Source organism: Megalops cyprinoides, chromosome 1 (genome assembly GCF_013368585.1).
Source record: "Megalops cyprinoides isolate fMegCyp1 chromosome 1, fMegCyp1.pri, whole genome shotgun sequence".
Classification (NCBI taxonomy): Eukaryota; Metazoa; Chordata; class Actinopteri; order Elopiformes; family Megalopidae; genus Megalops; species Megalops cyprinoides.
Window position 1 is genome coordinate 47,617,075 of NC_050583.1, and position 23,948 is coordinate 47,641,022.

Genomic DNA, 23,948 nt, shown 5'->3' on the forward strand with positions numbered 1-23,948 from the left:
GACTGGAATTTTTTTAATGAAATTCAGAAGAAGAGGGAGACACAGAGGAAAAGAAATGCTGGAATGTGAAACAGACGAACAGGCATTAACCTCTCTCACTGTCTTTATCTTTCCTTCTTTCTTTCTCACCTTCCCCCTCTCTCTCTCTCTCTCTCTCCCTCTCTCGCTCTCTCTCGCTCTCTCCTTCCCTTTCTCTCTACACCACATTCTGCTCCTGCACCTCCCAAACAGACTCTAGCTTTGTCTCAGGCACGGATGGTGCAATACCAGCCTGCAGCCTCAGACTCACAGGCCACACCCATCAGACCCTACGGCACAGTGACATCATCAAGGGGCGCCGTTGACTGTGGGAGCGAGACGAAGCAGGAGAACCCTACCTGCATTGCTGTGATTAGAACACTGGGTGTGATGAAAGATTACATCACCTCTCATTAGCGCACTGCCCAGCAACACCACAGCTGAGTCCTTGAGCATGTGATGCGTTAAATTGCTGAACGCTCAGAGTAAGTATCCAAGTGGCGGCCATGAGCAGCACTGAACTGAACACACAGTAAACCTCATGCAATGGGAAGACTGGGCAGGGACCAGTAAACTGAATCCATCCATCCAGGGATCCATCATGCATGAATGAATTTAACAATTCATCAGACTTGTCATCAGTTGTCGGGCAGATCTGAAGCAGACAGGACCATTTTTTTACAACAGCCCCTCTGATGACAACGCCGTCCGAGTGCTGTTTGTTTGTCTCGAGAGCTGATCATTTCGGTTCATATTCTCCAATGGGAACTTGCTCAGGTCTTTTATAAGAGAGTGGTGCTTTTTCAGATCAACGAGCAATGGCTCTCTGGGTCCAGTAGTCAAACAATATGCTTTCTGTGCATTCAAAAGTAATGGCCAAGGCGTCTGTCCAGGAGCCTGTCTTTTTCTCCCAGGGTCACGGACAGGGTGTGTAAAGTGGTGCTTCGAAAACGAGGCCGGATGCATGCAGTGGTGCTGAGGAGGGACTGGGGGCAGTGCGCTCTCGGCCGGCGGTCTCAGCACAGTGCATTGAATTTCAAATGAACAAATAAAACACAGCGCAGCTGGGCGTGAGGTCTGTTTAACTCAGAAAGCTTAGAATGATTATGTTGCAAAAAAAATAACACCAGAGACAAAGAGGGCTTAGGGGATCTTGATAAGGTGTCTCTATGATGAAGAAAAACCAACACGAAAGATAGCCCTCAAGGGCTGAATTGTAATGAGCTCTTTTCTATCATGCTGTTATTATCTGGGTGCATGCTGTGTTAAGGTAGCAGAAACCTTTATTCACAATAATTGACAGTACAGTTCTTTTGTCTATTTCTATGTGTGTTTGAAGTTTTTTAGGCTGGGTGTTTACTTGAAGTATCTCAGATCAGGTATATTTTTCAAAGGTAAAAGGTGTCTGACTCATTGTTCAAACATGCAACCTTCTGGTTGCAAGGAAAGCTCATTAACAAATTTACCCCACTGCTGGTTCTTTCTTCCTGTCCCCACCAGAGGCTGTAGAACATGGCAGCTTGACATTCTAGAATCTGAGAAACAGAGATTCCAGCTGGGTGTTAAGCGGGAGCTCATGTGTTCAGGTCTGTTTGTTCTGGACCAGATGCAAGAAATAAAAAGCAGAGATGTCACAGGGTGTAGCGTTCACAGAGCGCCGCACACACAGAACATAGTGTGCATAGAGTGTAATGTGCACAGAGCATAGCACAAACAGGGTGTAGCACACACAGGGTGTAGCATACACAGAGTGTAGCAGGCACAATCTGTAGCACGCACAGTGTGTAGCACACACAGTGTGTAGCATACACAGAGTGTAGCATACATAGGGTGTGGCGCACACAGGGCGTGGCACACACAGAGCATACCACACACAGAGTGTAGCACGCACAGGGCGTGTGTAAAGAGCCAGGCTCTTTCCCTGGCTTATTTTAGCAGAGGCTGCTTTATTTAGACTTACAGGAAAGCTCCGTGACACAGCGCAGGGATGACCAGCGTCCTCTCGGAAACGCCACTGATTTGCCCTGTGTTTGGGAAAGAGAGCTCATCGTGTCGGGTCAAGAGGACTGACCCAGGATGCCCCGCGCCGCTCAATGGGACACAGCATGACTTCCCGACCCTCTCCCCTGGGTGGGTGGGTCAGATGAGGACAGCGGAGAGGATGACCTTTGATCCCTGGCAGAGCCCTGAGTGAGCGGCCGGGTGATCATGGGATGTAACTGGGAAATGGAGATAAAAGTTAGACTCACTGCAGGAGGCATCTCTGATACCCCACACAGTTTTAGTGCCCCTGAGAACAGTATTGCTTTAGAGCAATCAGCTATCCCAGCATTCTCTCTGTTTTAAACCAAACACAGAACACAGGACTGTCCACACTCCCACAGGAATACCACGGTAAAAAGGTGAGTGTGTACACAAATCTTTATTAATATCGCAAACGTATTCTGCTCCTGGTTACAACCCTTCCCCCCCTTCCACTGCCTTCACACACCCCTTCGGAAAATCGGAATTGCTTCTATGCCTTTTATGGCCCTTCGTCCTTTGTTGTTGGCATAGAAAGCTCGTTTTCTGTTTTCACGGGTTTCAGTCTGTGTGGTTTGGGGAGCAGAACGGAATGTTCCCTTCCTTAAACACATCTTTCAGCATCTACGGCAGCTCATTTTCAGTGATTTTCAGAACCATCCCCCCCTCGGGAGGTGCAGGCGGAATTCATCATGGGAAATGTGCTTCAGTGCTGTCCTCTTGGAGGGATAATGACTCCCCCCCACCCACCCACGCAAAAACGAAACCCAGGAAAGCTTAAGCTCTCCTACACTCTCACCACCCAAATCACAAGATCAGTGGGTGTTCATAGTAGTTGCCCGATTGCTGAGAAAGCCTATTGCATTGACAGATGTAAAGCACTCTCAGTAAGACTTTGTGTAAGCAGCTGTTTGGTGTTAAATGTTTTTAAAAAAGCAAATCAATGCTGTATTCTCTCCTCCTCTCTACAAACAAAGGTAAAAAAAAAAACAAAAAAAATCAAGATGTGTTGGCTTTCGCATTGATCTCAAATTTAAGCGAGTGGCTATCAGGATGCTGCAGGGGGCGTTGTTGGTGCAGAGACCCCGCGCTGGTGTGATGCTGTTGCTATGGCAACCCTCACTGTTGGTACATGCAGGTGCTTCTGCCTCTGCATCCTGCCTCTCAGGTTGGTCAGACTGCACTTTGAGCTTATAATGTCACGCCCACACAGGCTGGGCAAGACCTCATTGATAACACTGTGGAAGCTGCTGGAAGGTATTTGATCTGTGAAGCCTGTGCTTGAAGACTGAATGAATGAATGAATGAATGAATGAATGAAGGAACAAACAAACAAAGATATTGAATGAACAAATGAATGAAAATGTTCCTCTAATCAGTGATTTGCAGTCACTTCGGGACCAGTGGATTTTCAAGAAGTTCTTTATTGGCTGGGGACTTTGGTTTACTTGAATTTGATTTAGGGTACCTACACTGACGAGGTGATGATCCTCCAAACATTCAACACTAAAAAAATTACAAAGAAACACAAAGCAAGATATTTCCATTACAGCCAACCTGGACATCATTAGCTGATTATGATGTCACACTTCTCCTCTGTGACTGATCCCAGTTCAGTCTGTGTGAATGACACAGTCTGTGTAGCCCCATGTGGTCAAGGATTCTTTGCTGTGGACAAACAAAACTGTTGATAAAGCGAATAGTCTGCGCTGCAGCCTGACCTTATAAACACATGTGTATGTATGCCTTTGTGTGTGTGTGTGTGTGTGTGTGTATGTATGCCTTTGTGTGTGTGTGTGTGTGTGTGTGTGTGTGTGTGTGTGTGTGTGTGTGTGTGTGTGTGTGTGTGTGCGTGTGTGTGTGTGTGTGTGTGTGTATTGTGAAGTGTTCTTATAAACAGTTGATATACGTATAATCTGCTCTGTTACAATCTTTTACAATATGATTTGTGACAAACATGTAAAGTTGAACACACTGTGCACAGGACACAGGGGTAAATTCAGTGTGATTTAATATATATATATATCATAGATACAGTTTCCCACCGTGTAAGAGTTTCCATACAGGAATATCACTTCGGATATTAATGTATCCAGATGACCTTAGAATATTAAAATTGCTCATATCATCAGCAAATATATATATATACTGTATATATGGCTACAAATGCCGATGAAAGCAGACAAAGCAGAAAAAATATCCTCATCATGTTCATTAAAGTGCTAGTGATACCACCTTTAAGGCTGACAAAAGCTTTGAAGTGTGTGGAGAGACATCAGAAGGAATCAGTATGTGGAGAGATATCAGAGGGAATCAATATGTGGAGAGATATCGGAGGGAATCAGTATTTGGAGAGATAGCAGGGGGAATCAGTGTGTGGAGTATTATAAGAGGGAATCAGTATGTGGAGGGATATCAGAGGGAATCAGTATTTGGAGAGATATCAGAGGGAATCAGTATTTGGAGAGACATCAGAAGGAATCAGTATGTGGAGAGATATCAGAGGGAATCAATATGTGGAGAGATATCAGATGGAATCAGTATTTGGAGAGATATCAGAGGGAATCAGTATGTGGAGAGATATCAGAGGGAATCAGTATTTGGAGAGATACCAGAGGGAATCATTATGTGTAGAGATATCAGAGGGAATCAGTATTTGGAGCCATATAAGACAGACAGTATACGGAGAGGTATTAGTGGGAATTAGTGTGAATGACTTCATGCCCCCAGGCAGAACTGCTACATTAGGCTCACTGCAGTAAAAAGGAAATAGGAGTTCATCTGTACCAATAAAACATAAGATTAAGATGCACCAGCAGTCTGAGTTTTCGGAAGGTTAGATTTAATCTCCTGCTTTTCACAGGATAAAGGCCCCTTTTGAGCTCAGAGTGTGTGTGCGTGTGTGTGTGCGTGTGTGTGTGTGCGTGCATACGTGCGTGTGTGTGTGTGTGTGTGTGTGAGACAGAGTAAGCATGTTTTGCAGTGTGTGTATCTCTGTGCATGCTGTCAGTGTTATGAGAGGAATTCATTTCATTTTCAGAGACCATACTTTTGAAGAACACTAAAATAACACTTACACAACGTCTCAGACAACCAACAGCAAGCATAAACAGTGTTAATAAAGAACGAGATACAGAGACTGGGCAGAAACAAAAAATAAACGCAACCTGGCAAAGCGCACCATAATCAAGTTAGTATTATCGAGTAGCTGTCCTTTTTTTGATGTGTTTAAACTTATTTTGGCAAGTAATTTTCATTTAATGGGTTTAAATTGATGCATGTTGTGAATGAACCACACCAATATAAGCAGTTATCATTTTTCCAATTTCCTGTCTCTTTCTTATTTTCAATTTCCGGAACCGTGATGGTACTCGACTGGTGACAAATTAATGTTTCTGCATATAACAGCACTATCACAGAAAAAACACAACAAAATCACAATAAAAACAGCACAGCAAAAGAAATGAAAAAGGCAACTCCTCAAGATTACAAGAAAGTTAAACTGCTACTGGGTAGACATAAACAAGTACCAAGAAACCAACCAATACTAAAATACTATCATAAATACCAGGGTTAGCTGCAGAAATTACCTCTATAAATATGTTATAAATGCATATAGGCTTACGGTGGCCAGCACACAGGTACTCAACACCTTCTATAATGGGGCAAGACAGAGAGAGAAGAGGAAGAAGAAGATGTAGAGGTTGAGAATTAGATTTAGGCAGGAGTGATTTACTATGACCTTTGACCCCTGATGGATCCTGTCACTCTTTTTCGAATCTGGTATAAAGACAGGAAACTCTGTGCTGTGGACACAGCGTCCAATATATCAGAAAAGCAAGCGCGTCAGAGAGATCTATAGGAACGAGAGCAGGGACTTCACACAGAAACACAAAATAAGACCTCACCACTATCAGTACTAACCACAATGCATGAATCCATCAACAGGGATGAAGAGAGAGAGGAGAGAGGGAGAAGGGAGGAGAGGAGAGAAGAGGAAAAAGAAAAAAAGCCAGCTGTCTTACCGAGAAAGAAAAAAAAAACACCTTTATTTAAAATAGACAGTACATTCACAGTAAGATCAAACACAAATCGAGTGTCGATTTTTTTTCACACTTCAGAAAACAGTTAGAGACAGAGAGACAGCAAAAGGCCTCACAGTAGTCAAATTCGAGAGCAGGAAATACAGCAGTCTCTGTAACATATCCTCTATTTGTATTCAGTAATGACTCTAATTCAAAAATATATACTGTAGATACGTGCACATAAAAACATTGACATGACTGAAGTAAAGCTGCTGTCTTTCGGATATAGGCTCATGGTTGGGGCCAGGCGGTGGCCGGGCGTTGGCTGGGCGTTGGCCAGGCGTGGCCGGGCGTGGTCTGGCTCTAGGTGGCCTGGTCCAGCGCTCTCAGCAGGTCACACCCATGCAGCAGGTGCAGGTTGCCCTGGAGCGGGACGTTGACCTCGCAGTCGTAACGCGTCAGCTCCGGCAGGGGGTACGTCTCGAAGGAGGGCACCAACAGGCGGCTGGCCACTGTCATGGGGTGAGACGAGGGGAGCAGGGTGAACACATGAATGAGCCAGTGAACGAATGAAAATCCAAACTCAGCTGTGGCCTGGCTGAGCACAAAACAGAGCAGCTCCAATATTAACAGCAATTGAACATGAGCTCTGTTGAAATGTAGATAAAAGTGCACTAGATATAAGAAATGTACAATCATTTACAGTATTACATTACATTATTGGCTAGCAGACGCTCTTATCCAGAGTGACTTACATAGGTTACAATTTTACATCCGTTTATATAGGTGGATATTTATGAGGGAATTTTTAGGTAAGTACCTTGCCCAAGGGTACAGTGTCCCAACAGGCAGTGTGCGCAGTGTCCCAACAGGGAATTGAACCAGCAACCTTTCTGTTACAAGTCCTACTCATTAATGCTATGCCATCTGAAATAAATTTAAAATTCCAACATGGCTTACAGAAATGGGGCAACAGAGACCAACATGAAGGCAGAAGGACAAATCACAGACTTGATATTTGTACTATAGTATGCTGTGCTACTGCTATGATACATAATCATTCAATGAGGGTGAATTTTACAGTTGCTTTCAACGGGTATGACAATGAATCTGTGTGGACATCTCACAGGGCTGTGAAAGACTCACTTCCTGTTTTGGGTGATCGGAGCATGCCGCACTCTTGATAGCTGGGGGTACCAATCCGACCCGGCCAGGGCTCTTTGGGCTCCCTGGGCCTGTTTACAGAGCACTGTGAATTCCTGTGTTCCAGTAGTGGGCTAAAGGGTGGGTCTCCACCTCTCTGAATGACTGCAAACGCATCCGAGAGAAACAGGAAGAGAGACAGAGACTGTTGTTATTTCGCTTAGAGGACTCTGTTATGCATAATCCCTTACTTTACTTTTTAATTTTAATTCTAATTTCCTTTCACCATACTCCTTTACAGTTGGCTCACACATTATAATTCACTGTCAGTGTTGTTGTGTTGTTCACTGGATATTTCCCATATAGGCCACCGTACCTGGGAGTGCACTGGCACTATGGGACTTCTGCTGTGGAAAGCCACAGGTGTTACTCATCACTGTCTTCATCCTTTTCCACATGGTCTCTGTGGCCTCACTGCAGGACCTCTCCTCCTGTCACACACACAATAAAACCAGACTGTTATTACATAAGCAAAAAATTTTATGGAACATATCTCCTTAAGAAAAGAAGATCTCTATTTTGAAAAGTGTTTTGTCAGCGCATGAGATTCTGTGCGTGCATTAAACTGTCAACATTCTCAAATGCAAGGTGACAGCAGTGCATTGTGGGTACAGGAAAACCACCTGGCGCATCTGTGTAAAAGCGCACTGGTCTCCAAACTCCAGCTGTCTCTTGCGCTTGAGGCTGTTAGCCAGAGCGATTCTGGCTGGGCTCATGACTGTGCGCGGCGGGACGAGGCCCTCCAGGCTCCTAAGGGAGAATATCGCAGCTGTTAGCTTTTGCATCAGGGTAACGCTTTAACGCATGCTTAGGAATCAGCACAAAAAGAAACATTAAAGAGTTGCAGAGAGCGGGAGCTGCAGTACCTCTGTTTGAGGAGGGCCAGGTGATCGGGGGGGTGATCTTGGTACACCTGAGTCCCTGGCAGTAGGTTGGCCATGCTGCTGGTGTTGCGGGGGTACAGAAACGGTGGATCAGGGGGCCACTGCGGGTTCTGCTGCCCTCCCATGGCAGAAAGTGGGGTGCAGGCTGGGGCGCGGTAATGGGGCATCGCAGTGGGGCCTGGGTAGGGCAGGGGTCCTCGTCGTTCCAGGGGGGCGGAGCCGGGGGCTCCTTTTTCCCCTGGGGATGTGATGGGACAGTGGAGGTGAGCGGGAGGGGGCGTATCCAGGGGCTGGAACAGGCTGGCAATGTCGCGGAAGCTGTCCTGGTCTCCGATGGGACACCCCTCAGAGAGAGCCTCCTCTGGGCAGATGGGGCTCAGCTGGAAGTCCTCCCCATCCATGGGAATGTAGGGAGCCAGGGTCTCCAGATCCAGATCACTGTGGTCCATCTGAGGGGGGCGGGAGCAGAGACAGACTGTCCAATCAACAGCCAAGGCTTACCAAGCTGCCCCAATCAAAGGCCTCGACAGTGCAGTGATGTGGTTATTACAAAATTAGACCCAATAACCAGATCACTGTGGTCCATCATTTGGAGCAGAGACAGACCATCCAATCAACTGCTTAGTTTCACCAAGGCTACCAACCCAATCAACAACTATGGCATAGCAATTAAGGAAGTAGCCTGTTTTCAAATCCTGGGAATGGCATCACTGTCAGACACTTCAGTAAGACACTCATTCTGTGTAGCTTTGGTTAATAGATCCAGCAGCACAAATGGGCCATTTAGAAATGTGAGTTACGTAAGTCACCATGGAAGATGTGTGCTCAGCAAATAAAAAAACATCCATGCCAAAGAATTAATCTGACACAAATCGACTGACCTGAGTACAGTGACTCTTAGCTTCAGTGTCCAGGGAGAACAGTTTCTCTGTCAGCTCCACCTTTAGATCACTGTCCACAGATCTGTAGTAGTCCTCAGGACTACCAGGCTGCACAATGGGATGCAGAGCACATATTATCTTCAGAGTCAGGAGTATAGACCAATTTATCTTCTACTTCAACGGGAATCACATACTGTGCATGCTTATTCCTTGGTTACCACTGGCTGTGGCTCATGTTGTAACAAAACCATTTGGCTGTTTCTGGTCACAAAATTGGTTTATTTCCTCTGTGAGATGGGAGACACTAAGCGGACACCAATGACAGCATCATGTAATGACAGGAGAGGCCAAATTCAAAAGTGGGTGGATCAGGTGCTGACCCAAACGAGACGCATGGCGCCCAAACTCTTGCTCCTGGTTTGCATGTTCCATTTTTGTGTCTGAGCTTTCTCATTCCTTAGCTGATTTATTTTCCTCGCATGGCTCAGAGTCAAGGTTAGAGCAATGCCTGTCCAGCCTCAATGAAATTGCAGGTATATTTATTTCTCGCTAGCCAGCTGGCTGTAGCTCGCTACTCCTCATCTAATTACCAAGCCACTAAGTCACATGACACCGTCACCAGTGTCTGCTTATCCTCCCCTCAGGGAAAGAGAGGTCTGAATACAGAGGAAAGGAAAGAGAAAGGAAAAAAAGAGGAGAGAGAGAGGGAGGAGATGGAGGAGGAGAAGGGCAAGACAAGGAGAGGAAGGGAGGAGTGGAGAGGTGGGAGGTGGGGGTGATTTAGGTAGACAGAGACAAAGAGGAACTGTAAAGAAGAGAGGTAGTGGGGGAAGAGGGCAGCAAAAGAAGAAGGTGGGGTGTACCATGGAGCCACAGCAGGAGCTCAGACCAGGTGTGCTGCTGGGGGTGGCACAGGGTGTGGTGCTGGGCGTGGCTCTGCCCTGGGGTGTCGGCTGGGGCACAGAGAAGAGCTCGCTGGCAGGACTGGGCTTGGAGATCTCGCTGCCCCATGACTGGCTGACAGGGGACTCCTCAAACGGGGACCCTGCGAGGGAAACAATCCAGATACACACACACACATACACACAATCTCATAGGGTGTTGGCAGAACTGAGTATCAGGCCTGAGTATAGGACATTAGGTGACAACCGTGCTCTAAAATTAGATGTAGACGAATCAGGAGGGCAGCAAAGGAAGGGACGGGGTGAGCATCCAGATGGGTGGAGAAAGGGCGGGAACAGTGTCCAGGTGGGTGGAGAAAGGGCGGGAACAGTGTCCAGGTGGGTGGAAAAGGGGCAGGGTCACAGCTGGTAGGAAGCTGGGGTGGACCCATCAGGGAAGGGCAAGGGGGCGTGGCGGCTTCTCTCACCAAAGTCGAGCGCAACGATGGTGTCTCCAGGTGTAGGGGCGAGCTGGGCCAGCTCCTCGGGCTCCTCCTTCAGCTTGGTGAAGAGAACCTCATTTGCCCCACCCGCGGGTTCAGCCCCGCCCTCCCTGAAGAAGCTGCTCATGGTCAGCACTGAGTGAGGCTTAAACAGAGACTCCGTCTGATCCAGAGAAAACAGCGTCGACCTCTCCTCAATGTCACTGCCGAGAAAGAGACATTACAGCCGTTACAACATTACGTCACAGCCCACTGCTGACTCAAGAGATCCACAACGTTGACGTGAGTTGACAAGAGCAGCCTGAGACCACTGACTCACTGATTATCTTACAAATCATAAGGATGGTGATGGTTACCAGCTGCCATATTTGTAGCTCAGCACCCACAGTGGTACAGATTCACTAAACTATTTAAGTGACAGCCTATTCTACCTTTCTCACATGTAAACAGAGGACAGCACACTTTGTTTGTTTGATTAATTTGCATAACGGCCTGTTAAACAAGTCCAAAAATCAATATCGCTTTTAAATATGACCCACTCACACTGCCAAATCATCAGCAGAGTCAGAAGAGGCCACAACTCCTGGTCAGTGCACTGCCCCCTAGTTTAGGCCATACCCCCTGGTCAGTGCCCTGACCCCTGGTTTAGGCCATACCCCCTGGTCAGTACCCTGCCCCCTGGTTTAGGCCACACCCCCTGGAAAGTACGCTGCCCCCTAGTTTAGGCCACACCCCCTGGTCAGTACCCTGCCCCCTAGTTTAGGCCACACCCCCTGGTCAGTACCCTGCCCCCTAGTTTAGGCCACACCCGCTAGTCAGTGCCTTGCCGACTGGTTTAGGCCACATCCCCTGGTCAGTACCCTGCCCCCTGTTTTAGGCCACACCCCCTGGAAAGTACCCTGCCCCCTAGTTTAGGCCACACCCCCTGGTCAGTACCCTGCCCCCTAGTTTAGGCCACACCCCCTGGTCAGTACCTTGCCCCCTAGTTTAGGCCACACCCCCTGGTCAGTGCCCTGCCCCCTGGTTCAGGCCCCACCCCTGAGAGCCTACCTCAGGACGTAGTTGACGCACACAACGCACTGGGGTTGGGAGTTGCGGCTGTTGTAGATGACGGTGCTCTGAGTCTCCACCCACACGTAACCACCATTCTTCGCCAGCATGCGGTACTGCCCACTCACCACCTGGCCCTTAGTGCACACTGGGGAGGGGGAGAAGAAAATTGGGGAAAGAGTCAAGGGTCAACGCTCTGAAAGGGTACAGTTAGGGTTTCTAATTCTGATCAAATGAAAAGGACAAAGGAGAGCTACTCCTGTGGTACAGCCAGGTTTGTCTGTGTGTGTGTGTGTGTGTCTTTTGTGCATGCATGCACGAATGTATGTATGTGTGTGTTTGTGTTTGTGTATGTGTATGTGTGTGTACACACACACACACACACACACACACAGACAAACCTGGCTGTACCATAGCAGTAGCTCTCCTTTGTCCTATTCATGTGATCAGAATGAGAAACCCTAACACACACACACACACATACATGGTGTAAACACAGCGATGCCCCCTGACAGCTCTGTGCCAGGCTGATCTGGAATGATGCCTGCCATTCGTTTCCGGTCTTTTTTTCTTGGCCTTCACAAAAAATTGGAGCTAAAAAGGTTAAGATGATTTGTAAATGTCATGCAGGAGCAGAGTCAGAGCTCTTCAAAGTCTTCATTAGTGCTTAATCTGTGGGTCTGCCAGGGCAAGGGACCCACGGCAGCTGCTGACCCATTATTCATCCAGTCACAGCTCACAGCCAATGGGATTCAAGGCATCCGAACAGAGGCTGAGGCTCCTGTCCAATAATAGCCCCAATCCAATAAGCACTCTGCCAATTGTATTAATAAATCATACATGCATCTGAAATCTAATTTGTCAGACAGGTGCATTGTGGGTATGAGGCCTGTCACACCAAGCCTCAGGGTGGCGGCATTTCCTCAGAGCAGAATGAATTTTGCCCTGCATCAACAGATATGAATTACACTTCAGTCTGGGGACAGGAAAAAATGAACACAGATTCTCTATGATGGTAACTGGAAAGAGAGAGAGAGAGAGAGAGACAGAGACACAGAGAGAGACAGAGAGAGGGAGAGACGTGACTTTTAAAAGCCCATATTTAACAGCTGCCATAAACAGCATAAACTGGAAAGAAATAAAAGCTAAAACAAAGCAAAAAAACATGTTTGCCGAACCACAAGAGAGAACACACTAGAAAAAGCCATACAAGATAAATATAGTGCAATCCACATTTAATCATAACCCTGATTTAATATAGAATAAAGAACTTGTTATAACAGGAGAAAATTGTTATGTAAACATTGATCATTTAAACACTGTGTTTTAGCCAAAAGGCTAAAGCCAAAGCCTAAGGCTTTATCAGGGACATGAAGCCCTGAGTACTTCTCCCTCTCTTCACTGTCTCCTCCCTTTGTTTTGTAATTAAGGGTTGCTAATTAGCCCGGCTTGTTTGTGTGGGTCATTAACGAGACTCCTGGTAGGAGTGAATGTTGGGGCTGTAATTTCTCACACCGAGTGGGAGTTGAGCATGTTGCGTGGATGTGTGTGCATGTGAGAGCCTGCGTGTGTGTGTGTGTGCGTGTGCGCATGTGTGTGTGACTGGTACAGTAGAGGGTGGGGGTCAGTTGTCCAGGATTTACAGAGATGCAGAAGGCCTGGGGAATCCACTGGCGCCTTGGTGACTCAGTCGGTTGCATGCTGGGATACAGGTTATACAGGATCTGTGATGAACTACATTCCAGGCAAACACAGCTGGTGTGAAGGCATGTGTCAAAGTGTGTTTAACACTATTGTTAAACAAATGCAATTACTGGACACAATGTGACAGACTGATCAACTGACACATGCAGCATGGTGCAGCTGTTACAGAACTGAGCTGTGGAACCAGGCCTTTTGTGTTAGAATCTTACCGCACTGGTAATGTCCAACAAGATCCGGCTCAAGGAAAGGAGGGAGGAGGGGGGACTTACGGTTCTGGTGGCTCCGGGTCACGATGTCGGAGTCCAGTGCGTGGTAGAACTCATACACGGACCGCCCCAAGAGATCCTCAGGGCTGTATCCCATCAGCTCCTTCACCCTGTAACAGAACCACACGCAGTCACCTTCCTACACAGTGCAGTCTGAACCACACCTTCCTACACAGTGCAGACTGAACCACCTGTGGTCCTGCTTCAGCATACCACAGACACAAACGCTCAGGGTCACTCTCTCTCTCGTGGCACAGACAAAATCACACATAGTCACACACTGTCCTCGTTTTCCTGTGTATATCACTGACAGCAACACACAATACACAACGCAGGCAGAAACACACAAGGCAGCTCTTCTATACAAACACACAAAACACAGCTGTAGCCCCCCTCAGCTGCTGATAAGCAGGCCATCTTTAAAGCCCTCTCCTAACCTTCAGTACCTGGAGGGCTATAGCTGTGTGCAGTTCTTTTGTGTCACTTAATTAAGATGCCTTAATTTGCTCTAATCAGTTAATTAGCTGTATGTACATACACTGATGAATTTCCCACAATGCCCTGAAGGAAAACATGAGCAAGTGTACTTTATAAATTTTGATAAAATGACAACACCCGTTTATTGAGGAAGTCATTAAGAGCAGAGGTGAAAAGGCAACGTACACACTGGCCTTCTGGGAAATCACAACTCTCTCCTAATAACTTCATCTCTAGCGAGGACCTGGTAACAACCACAACCACAACCACAACAACAACAACAGCAGCAAACAGGTAGTCAGAGTGGAGTACAGTCGCAATATGAGTCACTGCCTCTCACTGGAGCCGACTGGACATTACATTTCATTATTGTCATTTAGCAGATGCTCTTATCCAGAGTGACTTATACATTGGTTACAATTTTTAGATGTTTTGCATTTATACAGCTGGATATTTACCCAGGCAATTCTAGGTTAAGTACTTTGCCTAAGAGTACAGCAACAGTGCCCCAGTGGGGAAACGAACAAGCAACCTTTTGGTTACGAGCCCTGCTCCTTACCACTATGCTACACCTCAGCTCACTGCACTGCAGCTCACTGTTGTACTCCGACTATTGGATGGCAAAGCACATTTATTGCACAATTATCTAAGCTCTAGATCCTTAACGTGTTGCTCCTGTAAAGCTGAGCTGCAGGAACTTAATTTATTATTAATTAATACTGTATTTAGTATTTATTTACTCGTACATTGTCTCAGGCTACTGTCACCTGTATCACCTTGTGCACATGGATATGCGTGTGTGTGACTGTCTCACAGCATGTCACAGGAGGCGTGTGTCCATGCTGTGTGTGTGCTATATATTTGTGTGTACATGCGATTGTGTGTGTGTGCCTGAGCAGACATGTTTGCAAGTGCATTTGTGCATCTATATAATGTATTTGTATGAGTGTGCATGTATGGGTGTGTCTGTGTGAGCGTGAGTGTGAGATCTCTTACAGGTGTGTTTGAGGGTGTGTGTGCTCCATATGTGTGTTTGAGAGTGTGCATGAATGTGTGTTTTAATGTGTGTATGTGTTATGGTGTGTGTGTGTGTGTGTGCGTGCATGCCTATATAATGCATTTGTATGAGTGTACTTGTATGTGTGTGTTTGTGTGTCCTTGCATACATCTTTATAATATATGTATTTGTGTGCGCACGTATGGGTGTGTTTGTGTGTATGTGAGCATGCGTGCTTCTGCGGATGTCTCTCTCACCGGTCGTCACAATAGGTGAACTTCATGTCCATGCTGTGGCGGCTGAGGAAAGTCTTGCTGTCGAGGGGCGGGGCCTTGTCGTCGAGGGGCGGGTCGGCGCTGGAGGGGTGAGGGATGGGCTCACACAGCATGACCATGCAGACGAGGGGCGGCTCCTTAAACCCGCACAGTGCACGGGACGGGCAGCTGCTGTACACCTTCAGGTGTCCGGTGCAATGTAAAACCTGACAGACAGGGGGCGACACAACCTTCACCGAGAGCAGAGGTGGCCACCTAATTCTGATTCAGGTTTAAAGACAAGAACGGGCCATTCAGCCCAACCTGGGTTGTCATTTTGCAGAGTGTGTCTAGCACTGTCCAGCTAGTTCTTGAGTGTCTCTGCTTTCAGTCTTACTACTGGTAAACTATTCTGCTTATAACTGTCTGAGTGATAAAATACTTCCTAATTTCATATAGAGAAATGAGTAATGTCCACATATGTCAGCATTTTCTGCAGATAGAACTTGGCTTGTACTAGCTCAAATGTTCCACTTAACTAAACCCTTTTAGAAATTTAAGAACCTCAGATGAAAACCTCAGCCCTTGATAACTGCCAATCTGGCGTCTCCACCCACAATCCCCAGCCAATCCAAATACTTCTCACAGCCAGTTACGGCTAACGCTGGTGAAGGGTCAGTTACCTCTGCTCAGGGCAGAGCTGCAGATGTTTTAGAGACATTGAGAATATCTGGGTAATGTTGCTAGATTACATGGGGAGGGGCAGGGGCGGGTTGTGGGTGGCCTTTCGGCGTACTGACCTTCCAGCTGGCTGACTTGAGGTTGACGGTGCGACCCCGATTCGTCACGGTACACTTCATCCTCATGAAGAAGTCTCGCTGGGAGGTCCTTTCTCTGTTTTTCTTTCCAAAACCTGGGGAGGGGCAGGGTAAAAAAGGGAATATTGTTTTCAGTCTTACTGTGGGGTGTGGTGAACCAACATAATCTGCCGAATCAGGAACCTGAGTCAGACAGCCCCTTCCTCCATTACTACTACACTCTGAGCGTAACAAACTGCGTAATTTGGCTTTCTGACCCAGCTGGACACAGACTGGGTCTGATCATTTCCTGAGCTGAATAATGCCGCTAAATATCTTTTTTTCTCAGAATAATCTCATAATGTTAATCTTCACCCCATTCCCTTCATCTCTGTTTTTGGAGTCTTTTCTGTCACTAAGGGGCGTTCCTTGTGTCCCGGTACCTGATCTGAGGCTGAGGCTCTCCCGGATCTCCTCGTGGTCACAGGGGTGCGTGAAGTCGAAGATGCTGTGTCCCATTAGTTCCACCTGTGTGAGGGAAGAGGAGAGAGTCAGGACTCAGGGCAGCAGAGAGACTGGGAGTCCGAGAGGGTAACACTAGACATGCCCTCAACCTCGAGCCGCACAACCGCACCGCCAACTGCTCTGAAAATGTGAATGCCGAGCTGTGCTACTATCCCTAAACAACAAACCAAAAAAACAAATTGATCTGGACTGGAAGGTGGTAGGTTCAAATTCTGGGTAACATTTCTGATATTGTGTATAATTCAGGCAGTAACCTGGACAGCCATCTGTGTAGTCATGTAAAATTGAATCTGTCGGCAGGTTGCCATGCATATGAGTGTACACTGCACAAAGGAAGAGGAGAAATGCTGGCCCTTTCAAGATTACAGTGTAGGAGGGGGAGAGGTACAATAGGGTGGATGTTTCGGGGGGGTAAAAAAGGAAGTGGGTTGCATCTTCTTTTGGGGTTTGGGGATAGGGCAGGGGATGGAGAGAGGGGGGAGGGACGCACCTGTGTCAGGCCCATGACTTTGTTGATGTTCTCAGACACGAAGATCATGTCGCCGTCTGACGTAACCATGGCGACAAAGCCCTCCAGCGACTTCAGGCAGAGGCTGCTCATCTGTCTGTCCTCGTCTGTCTCTCTGTCGGGTTGTCCTGCAACACACACACACACACACACACACACACACACATTAGTGTTAATGTCTGTAACAGCAAACTACAATCTCATGCCGTGTGTAGACCCACGTGAGCATGCTGGAAATGGATTTTCCTGTCTGTTGCTTCCCACACATACACACACACACACACACACACACACACACACACACACACATTAGTGTTAATGTCTGTAACAGCAAACTACAATCTCATGCCGTGTGTAGACCCACGTGAGCATGCTGGAAATGGATTTTCCTGTCTGTTGCTTCCCACACATACACACACACACACACACACACACAAATGCATACACACCACTCACTGACAAACATAAACACACACAGGACGTGCTTACAGAAACAAACACACCCACACGTACACATTTCTGGTGACATATAACCTCATTTTTTCCATTGCAAACCGCCTCTGATTAGTTGAATTGTTATGATGTGAAAGACTATGACCCTTAGCTAGAGGAGAGGGGAAGCCATTGATCAAATGACTGCGAACAGATCATCTGAAGGTTCTGGACTGATGTATGCTAGCATGCTTCCATACGGTTTGCGACATTAACTGCGTCAAAATATCACAGTGACGCAATAGGAAACCAAGCAGTTCACACACTCACACACACACAAAAAAACAAAACCCAACAACAAATAGACTTCAGACAAACTGTACACTCAGACTGAGAGAAAATGTTTCAGAGACCAAATTTAATCTGACTTCACTTCAAACAGGAGACACAAAGGATAGCATGTTATCACGCAGTGTTGAGAACAACAAGAAAATAAACAGATAAGAACTTCACAGTGAGAGGACGGAAGTGTGAGATTTCTCATGCGCGTTTCCCCCTGATGAGAAGCCTTTCATCTCTGGGCCTACTGAAGCCTGGGGCTGGAGTTAAACAGAACGCTGAAATTCATGTTCTATTCTCCCAGGGAACAGAGCTCAGGGTAGGCCTCCCCACCTCCAATTCCAGGGGTGTTGGCTCTGTAACAAGTTGGGTTTGGGAACCTGCCTTCACCAAAAAGCTTTTGAAAAATCACCACAGTGTGTGAGAACTGAAGCAATTCCTGAAGTGAATGTGTTTGATGTGTTGATGAGACTTGTGCGATGAGTTTAGAATCCTCAGCATTTGCTGCAAACCTTTTGGTTTGTAAGAGGGCAGATTCCTAGCTCCATGAATGGCTGTCACACCGGTGTGAAAGGTGGTCAGCTAAGTATATGAGCAAGCATAACGGCAGTGTAGCAAAGTGGTAAAGAGCAGGGCTCGTAACCAAAAGGTTGCTAGTTCAATTCCCTGCCAGGGTACTACTGCTGTATCTCTTACCATAACCGCACATTCACACCGGGAGTGGTGAGAGTGTCAAAGCAACCGGAAGTCATTCATTTCCTCACGCATGTGAGCCAGCGTCTCTCGGCAGTGAGCAGCGGCATGGCCGTTGGGTATGCATCTTGGGCGGTGTGGGTGTCAGAATAAAGTTGAAGTCTGGCAATTTTATGGTAATGAGCTATGACGTGGTTCGGTGGCAACCAATCGGAATTTAGAAGTGCTCCACTCTAGAGAATTGTAGAGAACACAACCATGTAAACTTTTGTTCCTACCAAACATTAGTCCCCACACACAATGGAGGAGAGGCTGATAATTGCCGTGGTAGGTTTTCCCATTATTTACTTTAACGTTAATGTTAATTAAAGACCAAGGCTAGTAAACGTGTCCTATAAACTGCATGTTGAAATTTGACTTAGCACTTACAGCATCAATACAAAAGTCACACCACACAAATGGCTTTTATTTAGTTTTTTTCGCTAGTTTATTTTGTTACCAAACGTAATTATAATTGTTAATTTCGTTCCTTCATTGATTGATTTCTTACCTTCACATTTAAAAGATTTCATGAGGTTAAATCAATAACTTATACCGTACTTGTGGTCAGTCAGCACAAAGATAACGGTCGACACATTTGTTTGCTTTGTGGCCCCTTTAAACAAAGTTTGCAAGACCAAGCTTTCCGAACGAACTTGTAGCCGCCTATTTCATCTACATCAGAACATCCACTGCCGACAGGTTTGTTGGCAGGGCAGCCAGGGCAAATTTCCTTGCCGCTCCTGGTGTGAACATACAATACTTATCCCAGAATTTACTCAGTAAATATCCAGCTTTATTAATGGATAACATATAAAAATGATAGCCTATGTAAGTCGCCCTGGATAAGAGCATCTGCTAAATGTCAACAATATAATGTAATGCAGAATTACAGGCATTCCAGCTTGCCTCAAAGAGTCACAGCTGCCAGCATTAGAAACACAAGTGAATGGGGGGGGGGGGTTGGGTTGATATTAACCGCCCAGGGCAAAAATAGCTCAGATATTACAGGCTTATTGACCTCAGCCCAGAGGAATTTCCTCCCCTGACTCTTCCTGTAGTGAGGCATCCACTTCCTGTCGGACAGAGCTCAGGCCATGACGGAGAACACCTTCATAGCTCCGATGGCTGAGGCACAAACACCGTGGCGCCACGCGTAAACAGAACTCTGTCTGTGCTTTCCACGCCAGATTTCCGCCGTTTCTGAATCAGATGTAAACTTTTCAGATCCAAGCAGGAGGACAGGCTCAGCCCCTTAAAGGAGGTCAGATATTGGAGTGTGCAGAACATGAGGGAACTTTCTAAAAATGACGGCAAACTGTTCACTCTTGAAAAATAACTTACTCCAACTTCAGTAGAATAGAGCAGAACTTTTGTGGTTGCAAAGTGGTTCCTTTACACATCCTTTCAGGTAAAAACTGGAATTACATGTTTACTGAGGGCCCTTTTCAATGCCTAAGGTTGGCAAATTCTTGACCCTCCATGAGAACAGAACTTCAGATTCTGTAACCGTAACGTCATAGTTTCTTCAGGAGGTGAGGCCTAGTGTAATTGCAGCCCAGTGCAGTCTAATATGGCTACAGTGGTCTTGAGACCTAACACAGCATTAGCAGGAAGTGATGTCTTATTCTAAGCATAGGACACTCTGGGTTCACTTATCTGGGGTCTTAACTGGGGTCCTAAGTGGGTCCCTGGGAATGGGTCAACGTTTGAGTGTGCTGGGAGGGGGTCCCCAAAATGACTCAGTGAAGAGTAAGACTCCTGGGTAGATATTGTACTCCTCCTGACTTCAGGGGGGGCTGTGGACCCAACTCTGGGCCTGCGTCTGGGCTGGATTAACCCTGTAAGGGCTTGCTACCACCATAGTTCTATTCTTTGTCAGACCTACTGAGCATGCTACACTCTCCTACCGATCACAGCCCTGTAAACTCTGTGGGAGTCCAGATCTTGCCATCTCTATCCATGGCCTGCATTCCCAAACTATCTTTCTCTGCCTCTCTCGAGTCCCCTCTCTCTGCACCCCTCCCTCTCTCTGTTACGCACATGCATGCTTACACACTGCTGTAAGTGTGTACAATTCCAGGTCTGTGCGAGGGCCTCACTTATAATGTCTCAAGTTCCTCCTCACCAGGTGAAGACTGGACTGAAATGCCTCCTCCAAATTAACCCCCCCCCAAAAAAAATCACCTTTAATAATGGTTCCCCTGCAGCTCTGCCTCCTTGTGGCATTTTCTCATTATGTGCTTTTGGGTGAAATTCATCAGACACAAAGACACTTCCTGACCAGCCCGCAGGTCACTTCCTGTCAACTTTGAGACACCAGACACCTCCTGTGGCGTCGTTTCCAGCAGCCCAATAATCGCTGATATGATTATGGGTGGAGAGCAATAAACGTGAGTGTCAGTTTATCATTTTCCTGGTTTTCAAACGTTCAGATTAATTTTGTGGCCCCAAATGTAAACAAACGCGAAAGCAATTAATGCGCTGCGCTGAAACTAAAATAATGTCCCGTCATAATAATAATAACTTCTCTGTCTCTCTCTCTCTCGCTCTCTCTCTCTCTTTCAAGTAAATGCTCACACAACACACACACACGCGCGTGCGTGTGGGCACATACGCAGACACATGTAGACACAGACACACACTCTCTCCCTCTCTCTCTCAGTGTAATGCAGAGGTGTGAGCCCTGTGGCAGGCCGCTCACCTGAGCGCAGGATTCTGTGTGTGCGCAGGTAGCTGATGGCCAGCCTCATGATTGAGGCCTTGTCCAGGTGCGCGCTAACGCCGTGGGGGAGGGGCAGCTGGTGCGCCAGGTCGTAGAACACCTCTGTCTCCTTACTGCGCCGGCAGCGGGCTGCATCCCGCGACTTCTCCTTCCTGCGCTCCGAGGGGTTCCTGCACAGACAGGTCAGAGGTCAGAGGTCACAGACATGCTGACAGACTCGTCACAATGCCCTGTTAAAACACAGGCACACAGAAATACTAGTTCACATGAATAATTAACAGTTGTATCCAGATAAGGTATAGCCCAGGAGAGGCAATACTAATTTACAGAGACAAAAAGAGCAATGTATTCAAAGAACCAGTCTGAATGGAGCTAAAACCCTTCCTCTGCAAACAAGGAAACACAGATAATGATAAAGTAATCAGTAAACACGCTGATAACATGGATGATTGAGACTGCCGACCCTCGTCCATTTGGCTCGACATTCCTACACAGACTCCATCTAGTGGACAGTTGGTGGCACTAACAGATTTACTGCATCATACAGTGTGTGTGCTTCAACTGGAAGGTAATCAATTCTGTTACAGGTAATCAGTGTATGATTTAAGGAGGGAAAAAGATACAGTGTCCTTGGGACAAGGGTCAAATATATAAATATCAAAATATAAATTATATACATAAAAGATGTCACTGTTCCAATGAAGAGGTAGATGCGCCTCCCAGAGGTCAGTGCATTTCAACAGATCCCCCATTTTAATGAATGTGACAATTCCATTTCAGCAAGAAAAGGATGGTCTAGCAGGAGAATTAAAAAGAAAGAGCACATCTTTGTTGGCAGAAAAAAAAGTTAATTTATGAAATTTGAGGCTTAGGTAGAGGTGCTAACTGGTACTGAAGTGGCACTGTGAGAAGGTGATGCCACCCACTGCACCCAGAGTAAGAATGTAATCAGCACTGACTAGGAAAGCAGGTTAATCGAGCTAAACAGGCTATGTCTATTTTTGATAGACAGAGAGACAACGGCCTCAGCTCCAAACCCTTGGCTGCCATTGGTCCACTATATGGGTGCCTGTGACTCGGGTTATAAGACTGGGGACTGATTCCGGGAAAATAAGAGGGTGAACACCTTCATGGCAACCTACCCCCCAAATGAGGGGGAATCAGGATAGTGAATCAGAAAAAGAAGATAGATGGAGAGATAGGTAGAGAGAGACTACCACACACTGAAAATGTCACTATACCACAGCATATAGTCAAATTCCTAGGAAAAATATGCTGGCTCAGGATGGTGAAACTCTGTGTAGTGAATCTCCCTCAGGCAAACAGTGCCAGCTCAGTGTGTAGTGAATCTCTCTCTGGAAAACTGTGTCAGAATGGTGTAGAAATCCAAACATGCTATCACTAAGTCAAATGCAACCAAAAAGAACTATTTATTGCTGTTACTAAACCTATTCCTACAATTTTAGGCCATGATGCTAAACCTATCCTAAAATAAGGCGGAACAAAAATAAGTAAGCAGCTTGTTTCAGGTATTACAGTGATTACACCACCAAGATCAAAGTTCACTGGCAGCTACTCCTTTATGGCAGCTTTTAATTTATATGATGTGTCCATCATATAAAAAAAATGGCTTCATGAAGCAGCCTTCCAGTCACCGCATCACCACCTGCACTGTCTCCTCCCCCGCTATGATCTCATAAACCCACTCTTTCTGTGACATCATAGGGGCAGCCTCTCAGCTGTGGAGCACTGATTGGTGCAGGAGTACTGAAGGATTTCTGTCATAGCAGGGTAGCAACTGCCAAAGAATTTCCCAGACGAAAGAGAAATCAAACCAAGGTGGGCAATTGCATAAGACGGAGAGGTTTATGTGATCACAGCGGAAGTGGTGTGAAAAACACAAACGACCTCGCTGGAATGAATGTGACTGGAATTCTTTAAAAGTCAGCGTAAAATCAACTGTTGTCCTCTCACCGTGACTCATCCTTATGGCACGTTAAAAAACAGACTGTGAGCGTGAGGGTGTGAAATTGTTTGCCTTTGGGTTTGCATGCAATGTGTATCACCGACTCGCCGACCCTGGGCTTTAGACCAGGATAATGATCTGATTGTTAATTGTTTTCCTGCAACCAAACCGACCTCTGAAAACAGGTGTCAATTACACCGCCGCAAAAGTGACACCAGAAACCCAGGGGCAGCTGAAACATGTCAACAGCGATGGCCTCAGACAAACAGAGCAGTAAAAAAAAAAACACACACACAGCACAAGTAGCTCTGACGTGGGTCTCAGCGTGGCTGGAACTGACCGCTGATGGTTCCTCATTCCTCAGGGGTGACATGCCCTACAGTATCAAAACTTATCTGCTGAAAGCATCAGGAACAACCGCGCAGCAAACACAAACAACCTTTGCAGGGAAAAACACCCCAGTGAAGAGGAGAGTAAAAACAGCAGGGGCTCCCCCGGAATTAAGGCTTCAGGCCTAAATTCGGCGCGGGTCCCGGCGCCTCCTCGGTCGTACCACCCAGCTCTTCACCCCAACCCCTCAGCTGCCCCACCCCCACACCAGTGGAGGAACGATCACAAACAGTTGTGGCAGCAGTGTGGGGTAGAGGTTGGGAGCAGGGCTGTGTAACTGGATAAAATTGTAGCCTGTAATGTAAGTCACTCTGGATAAGAGTGTCTGCTAAATGACAATAATGAAATGTAATTTCCTTATCTCAGGCT

At 46.6% G+C, this 23,948-nt stretch overlaps 1 protein-coding gene across 1 annotated transcript in view; it reads right to left on the reverse strand.

Moving 5' to 3' along the window:
- Positions 1-4,034: 4,034 nt before the first annotated feature.
- The window catches only part of LOC118779863 (endothelial PAS domain-containing protein 1-like), a 30,209-nt gene continuing 10,295 nt past the window's right edge, over positions 4,035-23,948 (reverse strand). Inside the window, exons 2-16 of the mRNA XM_036532169.1 lie at positions 21,203-21,393; positions 16,978-17,123; positions 16,406-16,490; positions 15,966-16,078; positions 15,169-15,392; positions 13,441-13,547; positions 11,468-11,615; positions 10,403-10,620; positions 9,897-10,078; positions 9,034-9,141; positions 8,135-8,601; positions 7,892-8,018; positions 7,585-7,699; positions 7,212-7,373; positions 4,035-6,577 (exon numbers count right to left, since the gene is read on the reverse strand). Coding sequence (XP_036388062.1) covers positions 6,429-6,577; positions 7,212-7,373; positions 7,585-7,699; positions 7,892-8,018; positions 8,135-8,601; positions 9,034-9,141; positions 9,897-10,078; positions 10,403-10,620; positions 11,468-11,615; positions 13,441-13,547; positions 15,169-15,392; positions 15,966-16,078; positions 16,406-16,490; positions 16,978-17,123; positions 21,203-21,393 — 2,542 coding nt within the window. The 3' untranslated portion in view covers positions 4,035-6,428. The remainder of the gene's footprint in view (positions 6,578-7,211; positions 7,374-7,584; positions 7,700-7,891; positions 8,019-8,134; positions 8,602-9,033; positions 9,142-9,896; positions 10,079-10,402; positions 10,621-11,467; positions 11,616-13,440; positions 13,548-15,168; positions 15,393-15,965; positions 16,079-16,405; positions 16,491-16,977; positions 17,124-21,202; positions 21,394-23,948) is intronic.